Source organism: Podarcis filfolensis (assembly GCF_964270895.1).
Source record: "Podarcis filfolensis genome assembly, chromosome: 4".
NCBI classification, from domain to species: Eukaryota; Metazoa; Chordata; class Lepidosauria; order Squamata; family Lacertidae; genus Podarcis; species Podarcis filfolensis.
This window is the reverse complement of record NC_139607.1, coordinates 92,277,459-92,304,097: the sequence shown is the minus strand read 5'-3', so window position 1 is coordinate 92,304,097 and position 26,639 is coordinate 92,277,459. Positions and strand designations below refer to the sequence as shown.

General features: G+C 44.3%; 1 protein-coding gene across 37 annotated transcripts in view; it reads right to left on the bottom strand.

The window, feature by feature from the left end:
- Window positions 1–26,639, bottom strand: part of DLG2 (discs large MAGUK scaffold protein 2) — an 877,737-nt gene that overhangs the window by 13,377 nt on the left and 837,721 nt on the right. For 22 of the 37 annotated variants that reach the window (XM_083609628.1, XM_083609598.1, XM_083609632.1 and 19 more), the window contains 2 exons: window positions 12,728–12,827; window positions 3,874–3,915 (listed from right to left, as the gene is read on the bottom strand). In XM_083609628.1, the coding sequence (XP_083465754.1) occupies window positions 3,874–3,915; window positions 12,728–12,827 (142 nt within the window). Of the gene's footprint in view, window positions 1–3,873; window positions 3,916–9,945; window positions 9,992–12,727; window positions 12,828–26,639 lie in introns of all 37 variants that reach the window. The other 15 variants (XM_083609629.1, XM_083609634.1, XM_083609599.1 and 12 more) reach the window with 3 other exon arrangements.

Below are 26,639 nucleotides of genomic sequence, written 5' to 3'. Positions count from 1 at the left end.
GGTTGTGCCCTCCCCATCTGACTCTGGTTCCTCCACTCCTAGTGGTGGTTGCTGCCCTCCTGGATTCTGTGCTCCTCCTCCTGGGAAGGAAGAGGGGAGGTGGGAGTCCTGCTTCTCCAGCCGGAGCAGTCGTTTCCTGGAGGAGTGAAGTACCTGCCTCCTGCAGCCTCTGTTTCCCTGTCTCCGCCACCCCTGATGTCATTTCCTGTTCCTCTTCCTTGTCTGTCAGCCTACCACTCCATGCCTAAGCCTGGTGACACCTCAGGACTCATGATAGACTATACTGAATGCCTCATCCTTGAGACTGGAGCTGACCCTGTACATGATGCCTGGAGGTTATGCAAAATAAAAATAAAAATGCAAATGGTAGCACCTTTCATTTGCCCAGGTTGGGACGGATTAATCTGTCGATGTCCATTTTTCTTGGTTTCTCATTTTTCAATTCAGTTTGCCCCATTTCCACAAAAGCTTGTAATTTTTTGAAAAAAAAAAGTTTGCTTCAAAATCCATGTACCTTTTAATGTGCCAATTTCCTAAATGCAATGCATTTCTCTGTGTTATGTTCAGTAACATGCACTTTTTAATGCAGGATGTCCCTGAATATTTGCTTTTTCGTACACAGAGAGAGAGAGATCTATATTTGGTTGGAGACCTGAATTGCAAAATTAGGAGAAGTGCGAATTTCAAAGAGAAGCTGTGTTTCAGTCTGCAGATGGGTCCAGGAAGTGCAAATTAAGTAAGTTCCTGTTGAAATATGAACACATTTCTCCCCTATCTTTAGCTTCTGGCCACTGCTTTGCAAGTCAATTAATGTTAGTTCAGATTATGTCATTGTAACCTGTCAAAATATCTTGTTTAGCTGGAAGAAAGTAGAGTAGATTACTATTCTGACTATTTACAGAGGGTATGAAACCCATGGTTATTTCAGTGTACACTGAGAGAGATGCTCCATGCTTCATTCACACACACACACACACACACACACACACACACACACACACACACTTTACAAATGGCTTGTAAATGTTAAGGAAACAGCAGAAGAAAACTGGGAATGATTGCAACGTTTTTCTTTCTGGAAATACAGTTGTGGAGCTCCCATTCAGATTGCACCAACAAAGGCTACTCATAATTTGATGGACGGCTTGTTGGATAGGGTACCCAGGAGGCCAGGGATTTCAGAGAGAGCATTGCCAATCAGAATTCAGGCCTGGTTTGAACATGCACTGGTCTGATGTGGAAGGAAGCTCCTTCCCCTTGCTCCAATTTCTTTCAATAAAATTTAGGTTCAATTCGAGTTAATCAAGTGCCTTTGCTTTTAAATGCTGAATCACAGATTGTTCCCAAATGCCTCAAAGGAGTTGATTTTAGAGGAGAACATCATTAATCTGTGGGTTGTATCGAATGTTCTCCATATTCAGAGTAAACCCACTGAAGGTGATGGTCAGGACTGGTTAAAATTCCTGTCATCCCTGCCCAATGGCCATGCTGGCTGGACCTGATGGGAATAGTAATATAACAATACCTGGAGGACATACATTGGCTATGCCTTTAACTAGTTACCTTCCAGAGTTTCAGGTGGGAGTTGTTCTCAGCCCTACATGGAGATGCCATGGTTTGAACCAGGGATATTTTGCATTCAAAGCCAAGCCTATTATGACCGCAATCCTAAACACATTTATTAGGAAGTAAGCCCCACTGAATTCAATTGAACTTATTTCTGAGTAAACACAGCATTGTGCTGTAAATGGAATTTCCCATCACCAGAGTGGTGGTAAGAGAAAGTAATAGCTGTGCCCGACTTAGGTCCATTAATTTTGGTGGACCTACTCTGAGTAAAACTGAGTTGGACACAACCCCATGCCAAGCGGAAAATCACATGTTCAACCCCTAACACATCTAGTTCAATGGCCAGTTAGTGGGGTGATGTGAAATAATTTTGCCAACCAGAATGGACAAAACGAGGCTATTTGGACAAACAGTGTGACCTGATTTAAGGCAACTCTCCGTATTCCTCTGCATCTACCCCTGCCAGTTCCTAATCAGGTAGCATCCTCATTTTGAGGGAACTTTTGAAATGCACAAGTGCCAACCCCTGCCTCCTCTAAATCGTAGTCAAATGACACTCCCTGCAGCCAACAGAGCTGCCACAAAAGTTTAAGGAAGGCAGGCTCATGTTTTGACCCCTGAAATTTGAACACTGTGTTTGGGTACCAGCAAGAAGGGAGGGCTGTTTCAAAAGGGGAGAGCACTGTTGCACTCACAGTGGGTCAGTTAACCAGAAGGTTGCTGTTAACCAGAAGGTTGGTGGTTTGAGCCCACCCAAGGGGGTTAGATGACCCCTGAGGTCGCTTCCAACTCTATGATTCTATGACTTCCCATAGGCATCTGGTTGCCTAAGGTGAAGACAGACTTAAGGACTAGATGGGCTTTTGGTCTGATCCAGCAGGGCTTTTTTAAACTGTTACATATGAATGGATCTGTCAGTCTTAATTTCTCTCAATTTTTTCATTTTTTTTGAGACTTCAATTCGGTTCCCCACACATCTGCGCAACTTGCTTACAGACAATAACACCCTAGTGCATTTTAGTGTGAATCTCTTAATAAATAAGTGTCCTGCAAGCAATTCCCACAATGCCATGCATTTTTGCCTGTTATTTTCACACTTATGTGCACTTATATGCACTGTTATGTGCACACTTTCCCCCGATGACATGCATTTCCCCATTCGGTTTGTGTTTTGGTTTGTCGTGTGTGAATTAGGCACTTTCTCATAAAAATGCAAACAAAAGGGAATTTCTCCCCTTTCCCTAATCAGTGTTGGAAAATAAATGCTAAATTTAAACGGGTCCTGGGCCTGATCCAGCAGGACTTTTCTTACATATTGACTGAACCACTTTCTTGGAAGGCAACATTTGGATCACAAGAAGCTGCCAATTTATCATGGGAGGAAAACATTGTCTGGAAAGGACACATCAAACCAGGCCATGTCTGTTTTAGAGCTACATCCCAGTATTTGCACCTCATTCATGTCATCCATTCAAAGCACTCTTATACCATTTTAATTGGCTTCCCAAAAGGATCCTGGAAACTGTAGTTAATATACGGTGCTGTTAAAAGGCAAAGGGACCCCTGACAATTAAGTCCAGTCGCAAACGACCTTGGGGTTGCGGTGCTCATCTTGCTTTAAAGGCCGAGGGAGCCGGTGTTTGTCCGCTTCTGCAGACAGTTTTTCTGGATCATGTGGCCAGCATGACTAAGCTGCTTCTGGTGAACCAGAGCAGCACACGGAAACTCCGTTTACCTTCCCACCGGAGTGGTACCTATTTATCTACTTGCACTTTGACGTGCTTTTGAACTGCTAGGTTGGCAGGAGCTGGGACTGAACAATGGGAGCTCACCCCCGTCACAGGGATTTGAACCACCGACCTTTCGATCGGCAAGCCCAAGCAGCACAGTGGTTTAACCCACAGCGCCACCCACCCTCATTCCCCTCACAGAGCTACAGTTCCCAGAGCTCCCTGAGAAGAGGGATTTTTGAACCTCTCTGGGAATGTTAGTTCTGGGAGGGGAATGGGGGTCTTCTAACAATTTTCAGCACTTTTAGCAAACTACATTTCCCAGGATGCATTGGGAAATTTAAACAGTATCATGCTTCAAATGAAGAGTGTGGATGTGGTTTGATTTCTCTTTGCACCTGGTAACAAATCAAGCCATTTGCACCAATAATAAAAGTGACAAGGCATTATATATGTATTTTTTTCAAGTTTGAAGGCGGGGGGGAGGGTGAGGGCAGGAGAAGAGAGAAGAAACAGAACCACCACAGGCAAGCAAAAGTAAAAAAGGAGACCCAAACAAAATCTGTTAACTTACTGTAGCTACTTTCACTATCGCTGGCATTAGAAGAAAGGTGCTCTGCAAGAACAGGACAGCAAATTAAAAGGACATATCCAAGCACCAGAATGTCAAGGAACCTCCCCAGTCATGCAAAAGGTGGAAGGTGCAGAGTGGGAGTCAAAAGAACCAGAGCAGCCAGATAGTCCCCGAGTACCAATAAAGTGAAGGCCAAAGGCATTAACTCTTGTGGAAGTGCCGAGGAGGAGGGGTATGTCAATTCTGTTTCTAAAGCAGCAGCTGGTGAAAAGTGTTGTAGTTCAGTGGCAGAGCATATTCTTTGCATGCAGAAGGTCCAAAGTTCAATCCCTGGCTTCTCCCAGTAGGGCTAGGAATGTCCCCCATCTGAAATCCTGGAGAGCTTCTGCCAGTCAGTGTAAAAAAAGGAGAGGTAAAGGACCCCTGGAAAGTTAAAAGGTAAAGGTAAAGGGACCCCTGACCATTAGGTCCAGTCGTGACTCACTCTGGGGTTGCGGCGCTCATCTCGCTTTATTGGCCGAGGAGCCGGCGTTTGTCCGCTGACAGCTTCCGGGTCATGTGGCCAGCATGACTAAGCTGCTTCTGGCAAACCAGAGCAGTGCACGGAAACACCGTTTACCTTCCCGCCAGAGCGGTACCTATTTATCTACTTGCACTTTGACGTGCTTTCGAACTGCTAGGTTGGCAGAAGCAGGGACTGAGCAATGGGAGCTCACTCCGTCGCGGGGATTCAAACTGCCGACCTTCTGATCGGCAAGTCCTAGGCTCTGTGGTTTAACCCACAGCGCCACCCGCATCAAGTTAAGTCCAGTCAAAGGCGACTATGGGGTTGCGGCGCTCATCTTGCTTTCAGGCTGAGGGAGCTGGTGTTTGTCCACAGACAGCTTTCCAGGTCACGTGGCCAGCATGACTAAACCCCTTCTGGCGCAACGGAACACCGTGATGGAAACCAGAGCGCATGGAAATGCCGTTTACCTTCCCACTGCAGTGGCACCTATTTATCTACTTGCAATGGTCTGCTTTCGAACTGCTAGGTTGGCAGGAGTGGGACAGAGCAACGGGAGCTCACCCCGTCGCGGGGATTCAAACTGCCACCCAAGAGGTTCAGTGGTTTAGACCACAGCGCCACCCACGTCTCTACCAGTCAGTGTAGCCAATACTGAGCTAGATGGACCAATGTCTTACTCAACAGTAAGACCAATGTCTTACTCAACAGAAGGCAGGTTCCTATTTTCCTATGGATCACGGTTTCCCAAACTTGGGTCTCCTGCTGTTTTTGGGCTACAATTTCCACCATCCCTGCTCATTCTAGCTAGGAATGATGGGAGTTGTAGTCCAAAAACAGCTGGAGAACCAAGTATGGGGAACCTGGCTATGGGTGCATGAGGCTTCCATTCCCTGAACCCGGTGATGCTCTTTCGGCATAGATGAAGACCCACGAGAAACATGGCACTCATACTTATTGTTGATGCAGTGGCTAGTAGTCTACCTGCTTTGTGCAAACTTGTGCATAAGAACCCTCATCACCATTTTCCCCTTCTCTTTGGAAAAGGAGTGTTGGGAGGCAGTGCCAAAGTAGCAATGATGAGAAAGGAGCCTTAATCCACCGACCAGGAATCTGCAGCCTTTGGACTTCCCGTCAGTCCCAGCCAGTTAATGGCCAGGGGTTTGGGAGTTGTAGAGTAACAACATCTGCAGAGCCACAGGCTCCCCATCCCTGCCTCAACCCCTTTGTAACTCACGTTGGTTGGATTTGGTTTCCCCTCCACCTTAGATTCCCCTTCCCCCTTTGAAATGCTCTGCAAATAAATCACAGGCCATTAGTCTGAGCCCAGACCATTAGTCATTTCAAGCCCAGTACTGACCGCTCCAAAATGGCAGTGATTCTCCAGGGTCTTTTTTGTTAGCCTGCTGCCTACGATTCCCCCCCCCCCCCACTGGAGAAGCCTGGGCTTGAACCTGTGGCTAATCAGCATGCAATGCATTTGTTCCGCCAGTGAAATATGACCCCTGGGAGACAGCCTTGTAGCCTTGGAATTAAAGAGGAAGTGCTTGGTCAACAGCTTCTGGAAAGCGAAGGCTGAATTAGATGGGTCTTCCCCAGATTCAGCATATAAGGTGGTCCTTATAAATTTGGGACGAAGTCTTCTGAGGCCATGAGGTGGGCTTTGGACAGAACATCTGACCTTCCATTCGGATTGACTGTTGCTACACACAAGGCTTTAAACCCTGGTGAGAAGTATCAGATCTGGAGGTCTAATATGGCCTCCAAGTCTCTCTGTCTGCCCCAGGCAACTGGTTCTGCTTCCCCACCTGAGTGTTTTTGCCTGTCTGGAAGGTATCCTTGAACTCTGATCATGCCCCTTGCTTGATACAGAGGTGGTGTGTGTATGTGTGTAGAAACTAGCCTAAGGCAAAATTTGCATCAATAGCTCCACCCACCTTTGCCTCTGGCCTCGCCCACACCTAGAAGGTTTCCCTGAAGGGCACACATCCCATAGTTTGAAAAAGGCTCCCCAATCCTCCTTTACAAAATCCAATGGATTTTTTTTATTCTTAGAGGACTGTATGAGGAATGCGGTTTTCACCCCACACTGCATTCACAGAAAGAATATCCATTCAGGAATAAGAGCCCATCTATATTTTGCCCAGCTTTCATGTACTCTCCTGCTGATTCTTGCTAATTCCTCTCTAAATTACTGAAATTTGGAGGGTGGCAGGAGTTGGTCTATCAACGTGAAATGCCTTTGCTCAGCAACCGAACCTCTCAGCTCCACAAGAGATAATGCCCCCTCCGTTCACAGGGAAAGTCAACCATCAGGTGGGGTTAACTGATGTTCAGGAAGATGCTCAGCAAGAAAGGAAACCCCAAGGGTTGCATCAGGTTGTGCACACAAGCATACATTCCTGTAATGAAAAGCGCATTCATAGCAGTGGGCAATGGAGGCAGCGCTGGAGTTTTTGCTTTTTCCTGCATGAACATGTGCATCGGGAAAAAAGAATGGGAAAACTCCGTAGAAAGTATGCAGCCATTATGCATATCAAGTGAGGTCGTTGCAAGGTTAAGAGTGATGCAGGGGCAGGCAGGAGAATCCTCAATGGTTTTTTACTAGAGTTTTAAGAAATCCATTCCAACCTCTATCGTTTTCTCTTACGTATTCACCATAAGGTTGAGGGCCACACGGGATCTGAATGGGAGCCTTTCCCCATGCATATAGTTAATTGAAATATCCTATCTGGACCAGTGTGTCTGTGAGGGGAGCAGTTAAAGTCCCCAACTCCACACCCCTCCCGCCACCAGGATCCCTACCCAGATAAGTCCTCCTGCACTTCCAATTGATTTAATTTAATTTGATTTATTCATGATTCATTTAACAAAATTTAGATACTTGTTAATTTTTATTTAAAAGCTCTACGCAGTTTATATAAAATACTATAAAACGGAAAGGGTATAAAAAGTAGGAGTATAAAGTATATGCAGTTGTACCTTGGATCCCGAACTCCCTGGAAATTGTACGTTTTGGCTCCCGAACCGCCGCAAACCCGGAAGGGATTGTTCCAGTTTGCAAATGTTCTTTTGGAACCCGAATGTCCAAGGGGGCTTCCGCGGCTTCTGATTGGCTGCAGGAGCTTGCTGCAGCCAATGAGATGCTGTGATTTGGTTTCTGAATGTTTTGGAAGCCGAACAGACTTCCGGAATGGAGTCCGTTCGACTTCCATGGTACAACTGTATCCCAAAAATAACCATAAAAACCAGGAGACTTTAAAAACAAGCCAATGTAAGCAAGTATATATAACAAAATTGCACGTCTGGGCAGACTTGCTGAAAGAAAATGGTTTTTAGTAGGCATCAAAAGCGTGCAAGGACAAAAGAAGTAATTATAATTTAACAGTTTCCATGTTATTCTATCTTATTAAAGCAACTAGAAAAAAAATCTTATGACGGGAAGATCTCACACAGGTGAAGGGAAGCAGGGGGGGAGGAGGGGAGGGTTAGGTTGAATTCGGGAAATAAAATAATATATGGGACAGCAAAGGATGTAACAGATTCTTATAGAATAGTAAGATATTGTAACCAGAATAGAAATTTTAAAGGGGAAGTAAATGTATTTTTAGTGTTTTCATGATTGTAATAGTTATTATTATTTCTTATTGGTAGAAGGCAATGTTAATTTAGGCTTCTTCGTTTTGCTGTCTGTATAATTTTCTGAAGACAATTAAAAAAAGAAAAAGCAGAACGAAGAAGGCCCCTGCCTGGTGTTAATAGGTACTTTATTTAAATTTATTTTAAAATCGCCATTCACACAATAGCTCACTGTGCGAGTGGTGTCCTGTCTAGTTTGGACCTGAGGTTGCGTTTTTCTAGGATACCTACTCTTGAAACTATAATTTCCGCGATTGGCGATGTTTAAGGGTGGGTGCTAGTCCTTACGCAGTCAAAATGGTACTGTCTACTCTCACCAGGGAGGAGTTTGCAGCCTCAGGCAATTCCCTAGGATTACAGAGTCAGATAGCCACCCCCAGCTCTCCTGGTTTCTTCCAATGAAAGCAAAGCATTAAGGCTACGAACTGACAAAGTTAACAAAAAAAGGGGTGGGGATAAAGTGGAACATTCAGAAACAAACCTTTGCTGTGTTTTGAGATGCAATCTAGGAAGATTAAGCATGAAGTGCATTCTGGGTATTGGTATGAGTTCTACGTGGAGGCTGTCTAAAACTGTCTTCCCCAACCTAGTGTCTACTAGATGCTGTTGGACTACAATGTCCATCATCCACAGCTAGCATGGCCAATGGTCAGGGATGATGGGAGCTGTAGTCCAACAATATCTGAAGAGTGATCAGGTTGGGAAAGACTGGTCTAAAGCAGTGGTTCTAAGTTCTGGGAAGCTTTTCCATATTGAGTAGACCTCTGAGCATCTGTCACAGAGGTACATTGTTTTGTAGGGGGCTCTGGAGCATGTTCTCAGTTCATCTGGCTGCCGCTCAGCTTTCTGGGCCTTCACCGTCATCACAGGATGACTATACCATACAACACACCCCATACTCTCCCGTGTCTGCACATTGCAGGGGAAGGGAAGATGGCAAGTGAGGTCCAAGCCAGAGCAAATCCATGATTGGGTGGCGCTTGGCATCACGCCCATAATGGCTCCCCCATCCTTCTCCACACACCCTCTGGATACCAAATGCTGGGAATCTCAAGTGAGAAGAATACTGCTGCACTCAGGTCTCCCATGTGGGCTTCACATGGGCTTCTGGTTGGCCACTGTGAGATGTTGGACCAGATGGGCCTTTGACTTGGTCTAGCAGAGATGTTCTCCCCCGACACGAGCAGGTGAGTGATGGTGGTAAGGAGAAACTGTGGCCTCCACTCACTTAGCTGCCCCTCTTCTCTCTCTAGGCCAAAGAACCTGAAGCACTCCAGATGTTGTTGGATTTCAGCTCCAGTCAGCCTCAAAGACCATGGTCAGTGGTCAGGGCTGATAGGAGCAACATCTGGAGGGCCACAGCACCCAACCTTGCACCAGGCAATGTTGTATGGAGGAGAGGGTGCCCCATATCTCCTATTTTCATGGCCAGGCAGTACTACTTGACCTTCCTGAGGAGCAGATGCATCAGCTGCTGTCAGATGGCAGTGACCCTTGAGATCAACCCTGACCAGATCATCTTTGAGACAGCTGTAGGAACCCAGTGGGAGGGGAGGGAGGGGTTAAAAACGACTGGTGTAAAATCCCCAAAACCTGTCAGGAAAGGATCAATGGTGCGTTATTTGTAAACAAAAAAAGTGTTATTTACAGAATTAGACATACCTGTTTCATATGCTGTATGCTATTAATATTGTCATGCAGAACGAAACAAAACAAACAAACCAATGGAAACTTATTTCACCCAGTGCATTCAAAGCTGGGGAACGAAATTAAAACAAAATAAAAATAAAATCTAATCTTGTGCATGCCAGGGGTGGGAGGTCCTTGGGGAAAGAACAAAAGCCAAACTAAAAAGGAAACCAAATTTATTTAAAAGAAAGAAAGAAAGAAAAAGACTGGGGTGACAGTGACCATTCCTGGGAACTTACTCAGAGTCTTTGTTCCATAACCGTCGTCACCTAATCCGGGGATGTCCTGCACGGGAGTTTCCCCAGAGAGAGCAATGAAAGAAAAGAACAGCCGCAGAAGAGGAAGGAAGAAGTCAGTGGCGTTGAAATGGATACTACCATGACTGACCATGCAGATCACACAGTCTGGATCCCTGCGCTTTTGGGAAATGACTCCTGCCCTCAAATTCAAAGGGCCCGAGGAAGCCATAGGGTAAGGCTATCTATTTCGGTGAAAGGAAGAAAGCGTACGGGTGCTTAAGGAAGCTGTAGGACAAGGGATGAGGAACCCACGACTCTCCAGGTGTTGCTGGAGCACAAGCCCTGTCATCCCTCATCACTGGCCAAGCAGGCTGGAGTTGACAGGAGATGGAGTCTATCAACATCTGGAAAGCCATTGTATCCCCATCCCTGATGTAGAAAAGTAGCTCAGATGAAGATAATTTGGCTGGCAAACCAGGCAAGCAGTCAGCGAGTGATGCTGGAAGACCAGCACCGTGGTCCTTGTGTTCTGGGCCACATGGCCTGACTTCAGGAGCACCCGTGGTTCTGGACAGCTCATTGGTTTTAAACTATGAGTGACGCATGTTGGAAACATATGAATTGGCCTACAGACTCAGTATGCAAGCCAGACGACGCAAATCCCTTTGCCGATTTAAAAAAACAGAGTGTAAGATGGTTTGGCACATCATTCATAATTCTGACTTGGTTCACATGACACGACATGTCAGATGATGGTTTGGCAAGCCCATGCTCCCAGAGAGCAATGGGATGCTTTGCTCTTCCACAGTTCTTTTTACTGCCATGTTGTTCTGTGCTAAGTCCAAGTTTGTTCTAACTCAAGGTTTATTCTTGGCTATGGTTGGCAATTAGTGAGGAGGGAGCAGCTTAACTAGGAGCCAAAACCTGGCTTAGCTCAGCGCAGTATAGAAGCAAGGAGGATCTTGATGGAGCAAAGAAAGCTTCTGAGGTCTTGCTAAACCATAGTTTGGTTTACCGTGTCATGTGAACCAGCCCATTGTTGCAAATATTCGGAGATAGAAAAAAGTAACTGCAGCAAAGTTTCTTTAAAAATGCACAGCTTCCATCTCTCCCAATCTAATCTAATCTAAGAATGGGATTTTAAAATTTACTATCTTGTCCCAGCTTACCCTTCAGCACCAACATCTGGCTTTTTATGCATCCATTTAATATAGAACTCCATTTGGCAAAACAACACTAAAATGTTTTAATTTGTACATAAGGATCCATTCAGGCAACCAAAAGTGGTTGAGGATCAAACTAGTCTTTAAAAAAAGAAAAGAAATAAAAGGTATTAAGAGTTCCCCTCATTGTCATATTCAGTTTGGCACAGATTTCCTGATTTCTGCTGAATGATTTTAGATTCCTTAGTTATTGATTGCCACTTCTGATTTCCCACTTCTGCTTAATCATTCGAGGTGGCACTCATAGATCTCAATCACATGCCCATCTAGCTGGGTTTCCCCAGCCACTCTGGGCGGCTCCCAACAGAATATTAAAAGCATGATAAAACACCAAACATTAAAAACCTCCCTAAACAGGGCTGCCTTCAGATGTCTTCTAAAAGTCAGATAGTTGTTTAGTTCCTTAACATCTGATGGGAGGGCATTCCACAGGGCAGGTGCCACCACTGAGAAGGTCCTCTGCTTGGTTCCCTGTAACCTCACTTCTCGCAGGGAGGGAACTGCCAGAAGGCCCTCGGAGGTGGACCTCATTGTCTGGGCTGAACGATGCGAGTGGAGACGCTCCTTCAAGTATACTGGGCCGAGGCCGTTTAGGGCTTTAAAGGTCAGCACCAACACTTTGAATGGTGCTCAGAAACGTACTGGGAGCCAATGTAGGTCTTTCAGGACTGGTGTTATGTGGTCTCGGCGGCCACTCCCAGTCACCAGTCTAGCTGCTGCATTCTGGATTAATTGTAGTTTCCGGGTCACCTTCAAAGGTAGCCCCACACAGAGTGCATTGCAGTATTCTAAGACTCTTTCCCAGTCTAAGACAGCTGGGAAGCGACCCAGACTGTGCCACCATGATGTGCCTTCAGTTCACACGCAGGTCAAACCACCACACATGCTCTTTGGAAAAGCAAAAAACAGGCAATGGGATTTGTGTTCTGCAGCTTGCACACCGAGTACATGGGAGGTAAGGAGGTTCCTTTACACTAGTTGAGAACACTGGTCCATCCAGCTCAGGCTCGCATTGGCAGTGGCTCTACTGGGTTTCAGGCAGCGGTTTGCCTCACCTGTACCTGGAGATGCCAAGGACCAAACCTGGGACGTTCTGCACGTGGGGAAGATGCATGAGATAAGGGCCTAAGCCCATTTCATTGTTTCTTATACGAGTCATTCGGAGTTTAAAACCAGTGAGCCGGATAGAAACATAGGTGGTTCCAAGTCCACCAGAAGGAAGGAAGAAAAAGAAAAGCAATGTCTCAGCACTTGTTGCTTTCTCCTTAGCAAAAATTTGAAGCTGGGCAATTTAAGCAAGTGTAAATATGGCTGGATCACAACCTTTAAATTAAGCAGCAGAGAAGAATTATCCAAGCAGTGGTGGAAGCTTTGGATATTCCAAAGGAGAAAGGAATCCAGACTGCCATCTTGCATTGGTCACAGTAGTAATGGCTCCTCACCTGTCCTGACCCTGACGTTTGTTTGCCTAGGTGTGTCGGTGTGCTCAGAGTGTAGGGTACCAGTGTCATGCGCGTCTCCTGCACCGTGACATTGTCTCCTCTAAGCGTTTTACTTACGTTCCGGGTCACTCGTTTCCTGCTCACTCAGCTCCTTGTTCTTGTAGAATGGGAATTTTCGTGAAAAGATGAAGTTCTTTTTACGCCTGTCATTGAATGACTGTGAAGGAGAAAAGGCATGGGGGCAAAAACAAGGACGTCTAATTGTTGTCACACTCATGCTGACAAAACAACTAGTTTGTAAAAGTGGAAAAACAACTGCAGTGACTCTGCTCAATTTTCTTTTGAGGTAAAGCAAAACGGTTAAAAAAAAACAAACCACCCTGAAGATTTGGTGCTTAAAGGAAAAAAAAAAAAAAGATAAACGCAAAATTGGTTTGATTATTGATGGCTGGCTATTGATTATTTGATTATTAATTGGTTAAATCTGCCTTATGAAGCAAACTTTGTGCTACAAATTAACGTTTGTTATAATTAAAATCTACTGTTTGGGCAGTAGATTTAAAAACACACACACACCCTATATATAGGCCCTGCAATTGGCAAGCACCATTTAAAACTAGGCATCTATCTTCTCTTTCTGAAATGATCCTTGCGCCTCTTGACACATTACAACAATATATTTATATTAAATAATATTACTCTATAGTATTTTTCAGTGCAGTTGTTTCATAGTACTACATTGTTGTTTTTGTAGTAGCAGTAGTTGTTACTACTAATAATATAAGTAAAAATCCGAAAAGAGAGTGGTTCCTTCGTAATGATAGTTTTTACTCATTTTCAAATTGATGAAACTAGCAATTAATTAATTAATTAATCAGCTGAAAGTCACATGATTAACCAACTGTGGTTCCTTTAAACTGAGCGAGACTAAAATACTTATACAAATAAAAGAAAAAATATTCTGCATGATGTGCCCGTCCAGTTTTCTCACTTCAACTGAAATAAAGGTATGGCTTTCAATTTGGAATCCAATATGGTTAAGGACTGATAAGATAATGTATTGTCCATTCCTGAAGGTTGGACAAAGCTAGAAAAAGTACAAAGTGTCCAATTAGAGGACGACTCCAAATTTGTAAGTTTTTGCTTGCGTCACAAAAGTTTCATGCCACTTTTACATCCCAAGCATATTTGAAATTTAGTAACGGGAAACAAAGGGTGGGGAAAAATAACATACATGGAAACCTATGAATGGCTTCTTAGCACCAGAGATATCTGGATTTGAAATAATGTGAGCCTCATGCAGAAATTAATATGCAAATCATGCAGACACAAAAGATAAGCAGATGAAATATAAATATAAATGGTTCTGAAAGTAAACTGGTTGCAGGAGTATGCAGAGCATGCAAACATCAGTTGAATGGTGGATAGAATCTAATGGAAACAAAAATGTGTGCCTCTTTTGCTTCTAGGTTTTTTTTTATCATAGTGATCATTTCTTTCAAATTAAACATCATAAGATGAGATATCTTTGTTAGGATACTGGATATATCTATATCATCTACATCTATATTTATATCTGTCTCCAGCATATTGCAGACATCTTTCAACTATACAAAGACAACAAGTCTAAAATTGGCAGCCTATATATCATTTCACTTGCGGAAGCAATTAAAATGTTGAATAACTGTACGAGCATGCCATTATTTACTGAGACATTGTATCACACTCATCATATCATTTCACATTTCAATTTGTACCTATGTTATCGGCACCCCTCAAGAACCCACAGACCAAACATGAAAAGGAATTAATCTATAAGTTATCTTAATTTTAGGACAGTGCAGAAAATGCCTGGTTTATCTATACCAGAAGCTACCAGTGGTGATTAAGATGGAATGCCCACTGGCCCTTCTTCAGAGAGCCTTGTGAAATGTAATCCTCAGTAATTGCTGCACCCGGATTTTTAGTCCGTGGAAGTGTTCATGAACACACTTTTGCAAAATGGCAATCAGTGTGTGGTTCTGACACACAGACTCTAACCTAGCAACTATTGCTTCCTGTTTCTGAAACTGTAAAGATGGGTACTGTAACATGAAGAAGCCTCTGAATAGCTCTGCAAAAGCAGAATATGGTGGTCCGCTACCTGGAGATTCCTGATCTGCCATTCCTACTGACATTCACTAAATGTGTACTAAACATTCTGATATTGTTCTGGTCAAACTGTCCACACATTGTGCCGGACATCTGAAGAGAGGTGCCTTCAACCGACCCCATGTATTTTTATTTTTATTTATTGTGAGTATATTATTATCTATCTAACAAATTAGGAAACAGTAGCATTGAAAAATATCCTGTTTATGTTTGGCCTCCATTGTGTATTGTCTTATTTACATATTATATTTAGATTTAATACTGTTGTTGAATTATATTCCCAGGGAAACTCACTGTTTGTTTGTTTGTTTTCTGGACTTTCAATGGGTCCTACTTTGAGTAGGAGTAGCATTGGATACAGCCCTTATTCCCGACCCCATGTATTTTGAGTAAGCATGGAGGAACAACTGAAGTTACCAGCCAGCTAATATGTGAACCTGCTCCACTACCTACTAAAAAAATCTCCATTCTGTGATATCAAGTCTCTGACGGCGCAATTCATACATGCACATCTCCACTGGCCAACACGGTTGTCAAGTGGAAACTATGCAGGTCTGAATGATCCGGAGAAATGAGGCTTGCAGGTGTTATATGTTGATCACAGAACCCCATTCAGGAACGCTTTGGTTTTGCAAAAGCTGAAGCTCTACCTTGGTGATAGGTGGAAACAACTATATAAATAGGCTTGTTAAAAATAGCAGGGGGAAAAAAAGTTCTCCTACTAGAATAACACCGCTTCATTTCTGCAAGTTCGTAACCATAGGTACTGACCTGCTGTGCTGAACAGAAGGGGTACATATTCAAGTCCTGATTGGGCGTTATGTCTGAACAGGAAATTTAAAGTCAGGTGGAACCCAGGTAGCATCCTGGCCCAGTGCTCAAGGTTCTCGCAGGTGCTGGCCCCAGGAAAGGTCTGAAGGGTGCTATCTAACCATCACAGTTAAACATGGAATCTGCTCCCACGAAAGTTATTGATGGCCACCAGCTTGGGTGGCTTGAAAAGGGGATTCGAAAATTCATGGAGGATAAGGATATCGTTGTTAGTTTCTGTTTGCCACTGTGCAGCTGCTTAGAGTCACAAGACTCTGTTTACATTCCAGAGATATTCCAGGCTGTTGGAAGTCTCACGGGAGATGGGAGACGGATGTGATGTTACTGGTTTCCTGTTCCTTTGTTTGTTTCAGTTGCTCTCTGCTCTCACAGAGAGAGGATGTTTATTTCTTTTCTGTCTGCATAGTAAGAAATAAAGCATAGCGATGTATCCATAAATCTCATCACTTCTGCTGCTTTGATACTCTGCTGAATGGGGAACGTGCCTGAAGGCTCATCAGAGGCTCAGGTCGTTAATTATCGTCGGAGGCGATTCCGAAGGACTCGACCAGAGGAGGATGAGCTTTATCAGCTCGGTCGTAGTGGAGGCTCCGACAATCATTGTACCACTACTGTCAGAGGAAGTATGCCTCTGGATATCAGTTACTGAGAAGCACAGTTGGGGTGAGCGCTGTGTGGCTCAAGTCGTGCTTGTGGGTTTCCCACAGGCATCTGGTTGGCATAAGAACAGAAGGAGAGACTGCTGGATCAGACCAATGTCCCCTCTAAACCAGCATCCTGTTCTCACAGCAGCCAACCAGGTGCCTGTGGAAAACCAGCAGGCAGGATTCGAGCACCAGAGCCCTCTCTCTTCCTGTGGTTTCCAGCAACTGCTGCCTCCAACTGTGGAAGCACAGCATAGCTCTCATTAGACATTTTTAATCATTAGAGGCTGCATGGACACTTATTAGGGATGATGTAGCAGAGACATCACCTTGCCAACAAAGGTCCGTATAGTCAAAGCTATGGTTTCCCCAGTAGTGATGTATGGAAGTGAGAGCTGGACCATAAAGAAGGCTGATCGCCGAAGAATCGATGCTTTTGAATTCTGGTGCTGGAGGAGACTTTTGAGAGTCCCATGGACTGCAAGATGATCAAACCTATCCATTCTGAAGGAAATCAGCCCAGAGTGCTCACTGGAAGGACAGATCCTGAAGCTGAGGCTCCAATACTTTGGCCACCTCATGAGAAGAGAAGACTCCCTGGAAAAGACCTTGATGTTGGGAAAGATTGAGGGCACAAGGAGAAGGGGACGACAGAGGACGAGATGGTTGGACAGTGTTCTCGAACCTACCAGCATGAGTTTGACCAAACTGCGGGAGGCAGTGAAAGACAGGAGTGCCTGGCGTGCTCTGGTCCATGGGGTCACGAAGAGTCGGACACGACTAAACCACTAAACAACAACAAAAGCAGTGGAATTCCTGCACCAGGAAAGGGCTGGACTTGATGACTTTTGGGGTCCCTTGCAACTCTATGACTCCATGGTTTTACCCCACTTGTTGGCATAAATGAATTTGTGGTACAAAAGACAACGTAAGTCCTTTCCTCTTACGTTCAGAAAACTCAGTTTTTCCAAAACTGCCTCGTCTTCTTTTACGCGACTGAAAATGTCAACTTCCTGAATCTAATCACTTTCGTGTTGTGACAGACATTGAAACCGAAGCTGTGGCACCATCATCTTCATCATTATTATAATAATCACCACGCAATGTTTGTGTAGCACTCACAAGGTTCAAACCGCTTTGCAAATGCCTTATCTAGTTGTCATTCCAAGCTAAGTGCAATTCTATGCTCACTTATCTGGAAAGGAGCCTCACTGAAAGCAGTAAGAATTATCTGTGAGTAGACTTACAAAGGCTGGGTCCTTGAAAAGACTGGGTATTACCTCTGAATAAACTGACTGTCTTTTTCAGAAGATGGTATTAATCTGCATCGAATACAATCTATCAAACTGATGCATTTCTGCTGAAGTAACGAATGAAGTGTGCATGTGCATATAGGTGGTTACAACACGGTTTTTAAAACTTTAAAAATGGGGTTTGAAGAACAACACGTTTGTTTATTCTTTTACTATGTGAATTTATCTTAAACTCTGTTTGGAACTTGAGCAGGTTTCAAAAAGAAGTTAAATAAGGCTTTGTAGTTGGGCTATGCTGGACTCTTCTGTGACCATCCTGGGAGCTGTTCACATTTTGACTTTCTGGAGGAAGACCTGCTGTTTTAAATTTCCAGATTCTGTTTCTAGTCAATGGCTCAACCTTCTAAAAAATAAATAAAAATAATAATTCGCTGAGCCGTCACAACAGGTCATGCAAAAGGCATTTCTGCAGATAGTGAGACTCCTGAGTGAAACAGCAAGCTATGATTTTGAAAGAAAATACCTTCTGGAAGTGGGGAAGGATGGCTGACCTGACACCAGCTTGTCCTTGACAATGCAGAGATTCCCAGCAACTTACTCCAATGTGTGGAACAAAAATGGTAGGAAGGGCTGCTGAGAGAAAAAAATATCGCTAAACCCAAATGATGGAAACCATGGAGAGGGGGTGGAGGAAAACCCCAAGAGGTTTAAAATTTAGTGCCAGCCCCTCCACCTGCTTCGCAGAAGCAACCCACACCTGACCCGCGTGCTTGAGCACTTTGCTTGATTCCAGCCTCTGTGCTGCTTTAGATATTATGCATTCCGCTTGGAGTCTTGCACGCTCTAATATTTGACACTTCCATTATTCTCTGCTAGCTAGCAAATGCTTCTTCTCCTATTTTAAATCAGCAACTAAATTTAGAAGGCGGGGATCATTCTCTCACACAAATACACGTGACAAATACTCAAGGCTGTCGCAACAACCATGGCTGCAGCTTTAGGATTTGCGAGGGCTGGCATGGATTCAGGCAAGCTGAGGGCATGTAGCAGGTTGAACGGGGTTGTGTAAAGTGCTGTTTGTGCCTTGAAATATGGTGTGTGTGTGTGTCCCCCAATCATTTGTAATCCTAAACACATTGACTAGGAAGTAATCCCAATTAGACACTATAAGGGATGGACAGACTTGTCAATTTCAGTTTTCTTGGTTTCTCTCATTTTTCCAGTTCAGTGTGGTTCATTATTATTACTTTTTAAGCCTCATAAAAATCTATTCACATTTTAGTACCGATTTCTTCCAATAAAACACATTTTTGCAGTTTTGCAGTTTTGACTAATAGTAAAAAAAATTGCTAGTAATTTCCCCTAATTTGATGCATATTTGTTATCTTCAATAATATATGCACCTCTGTGCACATTACTTGGCTGGGGAACAGCGTTTTAAAATTTGGAGATCTGTTTCAGTTCAGATAGTGTTTCACAATGTGCAGATTTGGTAGGTTCACCTTTAAGCTTGAATTGGGTAGACTTTCTCACCCAATATGTAACACTGGCAAGCAGCTGTCAGAAGGTGGCCGAGATTACTCTATATAAGACTGCTTCCTATGTTCCAGTTTTTGGTTTGAGACCTGCACCACAAAATTCAGAGATGGACGAATTTCAAAGGATATCTCTGTTTCGGTTGACATATTGTTTCCGGAAGTGTGCTCCAAATTTCTCCTCCTTCCTTACACACTCTATCTTCTACTGCCAACCCATGAATTGATGGAAACAGGACAGTGTTCTAGACAGACCTTTGATGTGGTCTGGTAAGACAGCTCTTTTGCAAAAGTTCAGGGCTCTGAGTAGCAGCTGCAACCTACTTAGGAGAGCACCAACTCAGGCTGATCAGTCCTGGCCTGCACTGTTCCTTTGTACAGAATGGCACTGGTTTTTATTTTATTTTTTGCTTCATGTTGCCTGCTGTTCGAGCATCCACATCCTATAGTTCTCATTGTACCATGGAGGCCACTTGCTGAAAACATCTGAGTGCAAAACATGTCAGGGTTTTCAATGGAATGAAAGGAACTGGCAAACAAGAGCTTTCCTGAACAGGGAAAACAGCAGTTTTAGGTTGAAAGAACAGCGTGAAATCGGGCTGGAGAGTACGTCTTTACAAAGTGCATAGTAATTCCTGCTCTGCAGGGAAACTTGGGAACAATCGTTCTACGACTGAGGAAAGGTTACAGCAGTTGGGGCTTTTTTAGTTTAGGAGAAAGTTGAGTAAGAGGGGACATCATAGAACTCAGTAAGGTTACTCATAGTGGGGGGAATGTCCCCACAAAGAGAATTTCCCCCATCTCCCTCATAATACAAGAACCCAATGGACCACCCAATGTCGATTTCCGCAATTCAGGATGGACCAGAGGAGCCAATTCTTTGCACTGTGCATCACTGAACTATGGGATTCATTTTCGAGAATGTGGTGATGGCCGCCAAGTCAGGTGGCTTCAAAAGGGGTTTAGGCGAAGGTTTAAAGTTTACTGCATTAAAAGAAAATGTGATGAAAATGCTGTATAGATGGTATATCACTCCTGTCAAGCTAGCGAAAATGTATAAAACTAGTATTAAACTGGTGCTAAAATCGGCCTCTTGATGGTCCCACAACCCTCAGAAGCTTTGGGGGTGGTTGTGAGATGAGAGAGGGCCTTCTCTGTGGTAGCCCCCCAAGTCGTTCAACTCTCTCCCCACAGAGGTTCATCTGTCAACTTCAGCTTCTGGATAATGCTGAAGATGCACCTTCCCCCCTTGGCTTTTGACACTTGAGATGCCTATTTCTGTCCCAACTTATTTTTGTAATTCAAAGTTGTTTTAAACTGCTTTTAAAAAACACATTGTGTTGTAATTTTTGCAACCCACCCTGGAACCTGAAGGTGCAGGGCGGGTAATAAATCATCATAATAATCATGGCAATATAATATTAAAACTATTCCTAGCAGACCACTGATCTAGCAGGACACTTATAGTTTGACTGAAGCTTTAAAAACTACTTCACAATGGTCCCCACTCCCCGATGCATAGCTCCAGCCTTAAGTGCAGATATATATATATATATATATATATATATATATATATATATGGGGCACAAATAGACAGCATGGTCCCCTTATCTGAACTAGGATCCAAAAGTGTGTGTGTGTATTTATTGATCTATTTGCTCCACACTGTAGGCCTGATTTAATGGGATCTTTGACCTGCAATAAAAGGCATGGGGAACCTGTTCAGATATTACTGGACTACATCTCCCATCAACCCTGACCATTGGCTATGCTTGCTGGGATGATGAGAGCTGGAGTCATACAATACCTGGAGGACCGTAGGATCCCGGCCCCGGTTTTGATGTATTTCGGAACTGCTACAAATCTCTCCCCCCATTGATGCAATACAAGTCTCTTGTCATTTCCTCACATCATTCTTCCACAGTGCTTTCGTATATTTCCCCGCTGTCTGCCACCCTACAGATGTCACGCTTCCTTCAAAATACAGCCTCCCCTGGAAGCTGAAAGGGCACACGACATCAATCAAGCCCGGATTGCTCACTGCTGAAGGGTGTTCTTGAATGATGAACAGAACCTAGCAATTGCTAACATCACCTTTCAAGTCCTCCCTTTGACTTAAAGGGCAAAATGTTGATGGATTAATCTTTCCCCTCGCCTTCAGATGATGCTAAACTCATTGCACCGCTGGTAAAGGTAAGACAAAAGGAAGTGAGAATACTAGAGCAATGACTAAATCATTTTCTTTGGCTAGGAACTATTCCTGGATAGAGATAGGCTTGCCACTGCAACTCATGCATTGGTAAGCTCAAGACTGGACTACTGCAGTGTGTTCTACATGGAGCTGCCCTTAAGGTTGGTTCAGAAGATGCAGCTAGTGTAGAATGCAACTCTTAATTACACAGCTCTTAAAAGTTGTTGCACTGGCTGCCAGTAAGGTACCGAATTTAGTATGAGTAAGGTGCCAGATTTAAGGTTTTGGTTCAAATCTATGAAAGCCTTAACAACTTGGGACTAGGTTACCTGAAGGAGGATAGCACTTTCCCCCTTACTGCCCTACTCAGTCTCTATGATTTCACAATGATGCTCTTCTTGGGGGTGTTGCCACCTATGGAGGTTCATTTAGCAGCAGCTAGCAGGGGGAGAAGGGATGCGGGTGGCGCTGTGGGTTAAACCACAGAGCCTAGGACTTGCCGATCAGAAGGTCGGCGGTTCGAATCCCCATGACGGAGTGAGCTCCCGTTGCTCTGTCCCTGCTCTTGCCAACCTAGCAGTTCGAAAGCACCTCAAAGTGCAAGTAGATAAATAGGTACCGCTCCGGCGGGAAGGTAAACGGCGTTTCCGTGCGCTGCTCTGGTTCGCCAGAAGCGGCTTAGTCATGCTGGCCCCATGACCCAGAAGCTGTACGCTGGCTCCCTTGGCCAATAAAGCAAGTTGAGCGCCGCAACCCCAGAGTCGGCCATGAGTGGACCTAATGGTCAGGGGTCCCTTTACCTTTACATTAGCAGGGGAGACTTTTCTGTGGTGGCACCATCTGCATGAAATCACTTCTCCTCTGAGCCTAGGGAGGCATCAACGTGTTGCCACTCACGAAAGGTGCTCAGAATGAACAAATTGGGGTTAACCAATTCACTGAATTAATGCAAAAGTATCTGAATTACACCTGAAAGTTGCTCCTATAATTGCTGAGTGAGTGGAACGTTGGGCAATTTTAAATGCAATTCAATTTTAATTTTAGTTCAGTTATGTATAGGGGTTTCACTGCACTTCACTCTGTGTTTGATTGTTGGCATTTCATTTATCATTTCTAACTCTCTGTTGTTTAAGCCTAAATATCACAATTGCTGGGACGAATAAATAATGCAATTGTTCACACTACACTGCATATGTGTTTTTATGTTTTCTCAGTCTTAAGCATATTTTATGCTTTAGCAGAATAGCTTGTATAATTCTGAACCACCCCCTTCAAGAAAGCAATGACTTTTGTGAATGAAATGCAACTTTGAAACGGCATGGAAGTAGTTCCTTGGAGGGGGTGAACTTGAACCTGAAATGCTTATTAAAAACATATTTACACTCCCAGGCATTTGTGGACACTTAAATCCCATGGGCTGGTTGTGGTGTGTGTGTGTGTGTGTGTGTGTGTGTGTGTGTGTGTCATTAACTGCATTTTATTTGTATTGCAGTTTTAATGCTTGATTACTGCATTTCAAAATTTGTTGTACATTGCCCTGAAACTCCATGTGAACAGCAGCATAAAAGTTTTAATAAGTGAAACAATCCTTTTAGGATCATGTACATTTTCAGAAATGGAAAAACACTTGTGCTTTTCATTCTAGTAGGTTGGTTCAGGGTGTGCAGTTGGAATTACAGATGCAGATTGTTGCTAGGACTGGCCAAGGATGAAAATAATGAAATCTGTTCAGAACGAAGGTTTGTGATGCAGGTTCGGAGCACAAAGACAAGCCGAGGTGGTTAAAAAGGACAAGGCGGGAGGGAGAGGAGAGCGTGCAAGGTTCAAAGGGTTGCTGGGAGATTGAGAACCGTGCCTGCTGTCACAAAGCTGGAAAGGGCAGCCCAAAAGGATCGAGTGGTTGGAGAAACTCCTCTCTGCTGGAAAGCTCACAAGCGCTGGTGCCTTGTTAGTTTAGAGAGAAGGCAAGGAACAGGATACAAGGTGTATATAAAATGAAGCAGCTGGAAAAGAGTTTTGCTCCTTCTCAAACTGCTAGGAGCCGGGGTTATCCAGTGAAGCTGAAGTTGTGCGAGATTCGGGGCAGACAAAAGGACGTGCTCCTTCCCAGTTAAATTGCAGTGTTTGCTACCACAGAAGGGAGTGATGGCTGCTAGCTGTTGTTGTTGTTTAGTCGTTTAGTCGTGTCCGACTCTTCGTGACCCCGTGGACCAGAGCACGCCAGGCACTCCTGTCTTCCACTGCCTCCCGCAGTTTGGTCAAACTCATGTTGGTAGCTTCAAGAACACTATCCAACCATCTTGTCCTCTGTCGTCCCCTTCTCCTTGTGCCCTCAATCTTTCCCAACACCGGGGTCTTTTCCAGGGAGTCTTCTCTTCTCATGAGGTGGCCAAAGTACTGGAGCCTCAGCTTCAGGATCTGTCCTTCCAGTGAGCACTCAGGGCTGATTTCCTTCAGAATGGAGAGGTTTGATCTTCTTGCAGTCCATGGGACTCTCAAGAGTCTCCTCCAGCACCAGAATTCAAAAGCATCAATTCTTCAGTGATCAGCCTTCTTTATGGTCTAGCTCTCACTTCCATACATCACTACTGGGAAAACCACAGCTTTTACTATACGGACCTTTGGTGGCAAGGTGATGTCTCTGCTAGGATGGGTCAAATTCATGGAGGACAAAGCTACTCGTTGCAATGGCTACATTCTACATTGGCTACACGGTTGGAGGTATTGTGCCTCTGAATACCACTTGCTGTTGTCCTCAGGTCCTGCTTTTTTGCTTCCCACAGGCATCTGGTTAGCCCCAAGATGCTGGATTAGATGGGCTTTCAACCTGATCTAGCACGGCTCCTTTTAAGTCCTTGTGAGCAAAATACGCTAGACAGCATCCATTTCCAATGAAGTCCCCCTCCACTTTTAAAATAATTTTTATTTCCACATCTGTACAAGGGTCATATTACCCTGGAGACACTACCTATTTGTTTGGATATTGAAACCTTGCGCACCAATAATGAGGAAAGTGGAAATTGAAATGACCAGACAAGTGTGGTGCTATTAAATACGCCAAATTAAAAGGCTTAATAGGTAGCTTCAAAGTGATAATTTCAGGTTTCCTTTCCCGCTTGATGAAATTACACCTGCTATTTATACCACTGGCTCTCGGCTTTCTTGCTCCTTCCTTAAATAAAAAATAAATCATCATCTAGGGGCCAGAATATCTAATTGGATTGATATTATTATCTGTGCTTTCAAGTCACCTGGGAGCGGGGTAATCTTTTCTCACAGCATCCAGCATTTAAACATTTCTTGAACGTTTTGAACATGCCTAAATTGGGAAGGATGGGAAGCCTGTGCATAAGAAAGAGAACATCTTTTTTAAAAAGTGGTGAAGAGGACAAAAGGAATGAACAATGACATTTTCTGAAGGCAGAACTACAGATCCCTCCCTCCTTCTCTCGTTTTGCATTTCATTAGCAGGGCTTAACAAGTGGGGCCTGTAACGAAGTGTTGTGGCGTGTAAGACTCTTGTTCGGGATTACAGCCAGCCGTGCCATTTCCCAGAATCCTCTATTCTTCCCCACCTGCTCAGTTTTCCCCATTTTATGCCTCTTTCCATCCAGCTGTTGGGGGAGTTAGTGTGCTTTCAGAATCCTGCCTGATCAGGAACTCCTCTGAGAAAAAGGCAAGGAACACTGCCAAGCAGGGGCGAATAACTTCTCCGGGGTGCCAAATGTCTCTCTGAACTCTTCTGAACTCCTTCCCGAGACCTGCTTAGAGTCAGCAAGTTTGTGGCCTCATGTACCTTCAGATCATAGTAAAGGTAAAGGGACCCCTGACCATTAGGTCCAGTCATGACCAACTCTGGGGTTGCGGCGCTCATCTCGCTTTATTGGCCGAGGGAGCCGGCGTACAGCTTCCAGGTCATGTGGCCAGCATGACTAAGATGCTTCTGGTGAACCAGAGCAGCGCACAGAAATGCCATTTACCTTCCCGCTGGAGCGGTACCTATTTATCTACTTGCACTTTGACGTGCTTTCGAACTGCTAGGTTGGCAGGAGCAGGGACTGAGCAACGGGAGCTCACCCCGTTGTGGGGATTCGAACCGCCGACCTTCTGATCGGCAAGTCCTAGGGTCTGTGGTTTAACCCACAGCGCCACCCGTGTCCCACCTTCAGATCATATCCTGGTCCAAAGCAACAAGTCTCTCTCCTTTCTCCTTGCATGTCACTGCCCTTGCATGCCATGTTCTCAGTCTCTGGGAGCTAAGCCTTATGAGGAACGTTTAAGGGAGTTGGGTAGGTTTAGCCTTGGAGAAGACTGAGAAGTGATAAGAAAGCAATCTTCAAATATCTGAAGGGCTGTCATATGGAGGAAGCTTGTTTTCTGCTGCTCCAGAGAGAAGGACCCAAACCAATGGATTCAAATTCCGGCTAAAAATTATGAAGAATTTTCTGACCATAAGAGCTGTTTGAAAGTGGAACAGGCTCCCTCAGAAGGTGGCGGGCTCTCCTTCAATAGAGGTTTTTAAATCATCTGCCAGGGATTCTTAAGCTGTGCTTCCTGCGCTGCTGCAGGTTGGTCTAGATGTCTCTTGGGGTTGCGTCCAACTCTGTAATTTTGTAATTCAGCTATTTTAACACATTACGTTTTGCACGTAGCCTGCAGATGCTCTTTTGCAATATGCAAACAGGTTGAATCGCCGATGAAGAGGCAATATGGGATTTGTAAAGGGTAAGGGCGACTCGGTTCCCCTGTGATGCTGTTTCCGAAATGTCACAACCAGTGATGAAATTAGCAGCAATAAGATTGATATTCCTCTAGTAACGAGGTGTAAGAAGAAGGATGCAGGAAATTAAAGGGTAATTAAATTCTCACCAGACTCTAGTTTGTGTGAGGCATCATTAGCAATCTGAACGATTTATTCCCTCTGGCTTTGACTATATACCAGAAACGGGAATTTAAGATGTCATTTGACTGAAGATTAGGTACCTGTTGAAGCCCAGAAAAAGGCCCACGGGATCAGAATGATCATTTAGAGTATGGGATGTTTAATGTCCTCTGTGCTATTTATTCCTTAACTGGCTTCCGTTATATAGGTTAAAGCATTTTACATTCCGAGGGACCAGCCACTGATGCAAGGAGGTTGCCATATGGAGGTTGCCATATGAAATGGGCATCACCATGTCAGGTCAACTTCTCCAACAGTGGGAGCCATCCAGCCATCTAAGGAACACTTAGCCACACATGCAACAGGGCAGGGGTGGCCCTCTTGATGTCACAGGACTCCAATTTTCATCACCTCTGACCATTGGCCACAGTGGTTGGGGCTAAAGGCAGCTGTAGTCCAGCAGCATTTGAAGGGCTGAAGTCTCCCCATCTCTGCACTAGTAGATACTTACTTCATGAAAGAACAAACACAGGAGAGTCCAT